Genomic DNA, 2251 nt, shown 5'->3' on the forward strand with positions numbered 1-2251 from the left:
GAGTAAAAGACCGAATTCTTAGCAAATTAAACAAAAACAAAAACACGTGTTTAAAAACTATTTTTTTTTTAGTTTTTAAGTTTTGGTTTGGTTTGGTATTTAAAAACATTGACAAAAATTATAGCAAAACAAAAAATTTAGAGTTGAAAGGGATTTTTATAGAAATATTTTTCAAAAACTGAAAATTAAAAATCAAATGACTACTAAAAGAGGCCTTAAAAAGAAGATCGATCAATTTGAAAGTTTGAAGGTATGATTGAGGTGATTCAGAACTTTATCCCAACTACTTTCCAAACAATGTAAATTCTAAATTGAAGTCTTTAAGATAATAATTTATATTCATACTCAACCTCAAATCAAATGGGAGAAATATTGAAAATTAAAAGGTACAATAAATAATATAAAAATTTGAAATCAAAATTTTTGTAACTGACAATTATGATTAAAATACAATCCTAAAAGAAGTTGGCATAAACAATTAGTCACCTTAAACACAATTTTTTTAAAAAAATAAAACTAAATAAGAACCCTAAATAATTATTTAAATAGAGACTAATTAACTATCCAAACTAAACAACTTTTGACTTAATAAATTCAATGTCCCAATCTCGACTAATGGGCATCCCATGTTACAACTAAAAGGAAAGGAAGAGAAAATATCTTTTTGTACCGATGACCAAGTCTCAACAACTTTAATGTTGAATGATCCGATTTTAAAAAGTGAATGAAAACTGACATTTTGCTTCCATCATAGAGCACTCTACCACTCAATTATCAAGTGAAGGATGTCTCACCCATCACGAAATCATCGGAATCATAAAAAGATTTTCATATTAAATCATCAATTAACCACTATTCATTTAAAATAAAATGATGGTTGATTTTTTTAAAAAAAAAATATTGCAATTGAAATAAATATCGTGTGAGCTACAATTATTTTGAAGTAGGAGAGAATCCCTTTCGAGTCCCTAACTCGATAGAAATCTATAATAGATTAGTTTTCATCTCTTTTCTAGAAAGAGTCGCTACGTCATATATATAAAATAAAACTAAAAACAAAAAAGAAAAGGAAAAAATTGTTCTTTAAACAAAACATAAAGTCCACTTTTAGACTACAAGGGATTTCTCATCTTCATCATCGTCTTCAACCTTGAACGATTCAGAGTGAATCGGCAAATAACCTTGAAGATGATCAGAAAGAGCCGATTCGTCGAAGCTCTCGCCGTGAAACAATTTGCACACAAAATACAACACAGTACCACTCAACAAGAACATCATAAACGAATACATCCAAATAATCCCCAAAATTCCCACTCTCACCAACTCCGATTCAACAACAACCACGTAACGAAGCACAAACACAATCCCTCCGAAAGGGAAACCAATCAGAATCAGAAGAATCGAAGCCATCGCCATTTTCCCCTTCACCACTTCCTTACTTCTAGCAATCGCCTCGAATCCATACGAATCCGCTTCGAGAACAGAGACAACGCTCGAGATTTGCCAAATTAGGGCAAAATAGAACGCCTCAACAGAAAGAAACAGAATCAGCAACTGAGTGAGGAATTCGACCGATCCGTAGTTGAGAAGGAGAAAAATTGCGATGTCGATCAGCGTAATTGCCAAAAGAGCGAAGAAATTGAAGGCGAGGAAATCGACGATTAAACAGAGGAATGTGATGAGAAGTTGCTTACAGACTTTAGGCGCGATGAGGATCAAGTGGTAGAACGTAATTTCGCGGTCGGTGAAAGTGGAGGCAGCGGAGAAGACGGCGGTCGAAGTGGAGAGGAAGAAGAAGACGGCGGAGAAGAAGAAGAGAGTGAAATTGAAGGGCAAAGAATGGATACTCCATAGATTAGAAGTCTGAGAGAGGGCGAAGATTAGGAGAGAAAGAGGGAGAATGAAAGCGAGAGTGATTTGAGAGAAGATTGTTGTAGCTGTGAAGATTAATCTGAAGGTTTCTCTGAAAATTCCACAGACTCCCAGGAATTGCAGCTTTTTCTGATTTAGAATCATGATTGGTTTTGGTTTGGAGGAAGAAGGAGTTGAAAAGTGAAGGATTTGAATAAGGTTTTTTTATTAAATAGGAATGACGTGGGGGAAAATTGGGTCTACTAACGTGTGTTTTAAGTTTGAAAAAGCCTTTGTTTGAGAATATCTATGAAACACATATTTCATGTGACACAAAGAATCAGTATCAGACATGTATCTGTATCGGGTACTGACACTTGATTTGACGTATCTATTTTTA

The 2251-nt window shown here is 33.9% G+C and overlaps 1 protein-coding gene across 1 annotated transcript; it reads right to left on the reverse strand.

The window, feature by feature from the left end:
* Nucleotides 1-1107: 1107 nt before the first annotated feature.
* On the reverse strand, nucleotides 1108-2016 carry LOC120076259. The gene has a single exon (XM_039030028.1). It carries the CDS (start codon nucleotides 2014-2016, stop codon nucleotides 1108-1110), a length of 909 nt encoding a protein of 302 aa, XP_038885956.1.
* Nucleotides 2017-2251: the final 235 nt, after the last annotated feature.

Source organism: Benincasa hispida, chromosome 4, assembly GCF_009727055.1.
Source record: "Benincasa hispida cultivar B227 chromosome 4, ASM972705v1, whole genome shotgun sequence".
NCBI lineage: Eukaryota > Viridiplantae > Streptophyta > Magnoliopsida > Cucurbitales > Cucurbitaceae > Benincasa > Benincasa hispida.

Coding starts and splice junctions, on each gene's coding strand:
- LOC120076259 (XM_039030028.1), bottom strand. CDS start 2,016: ATGATTCTAAATCAGAAAAAGCTGCAATTCCTGGGAGTCTGTGGAATT.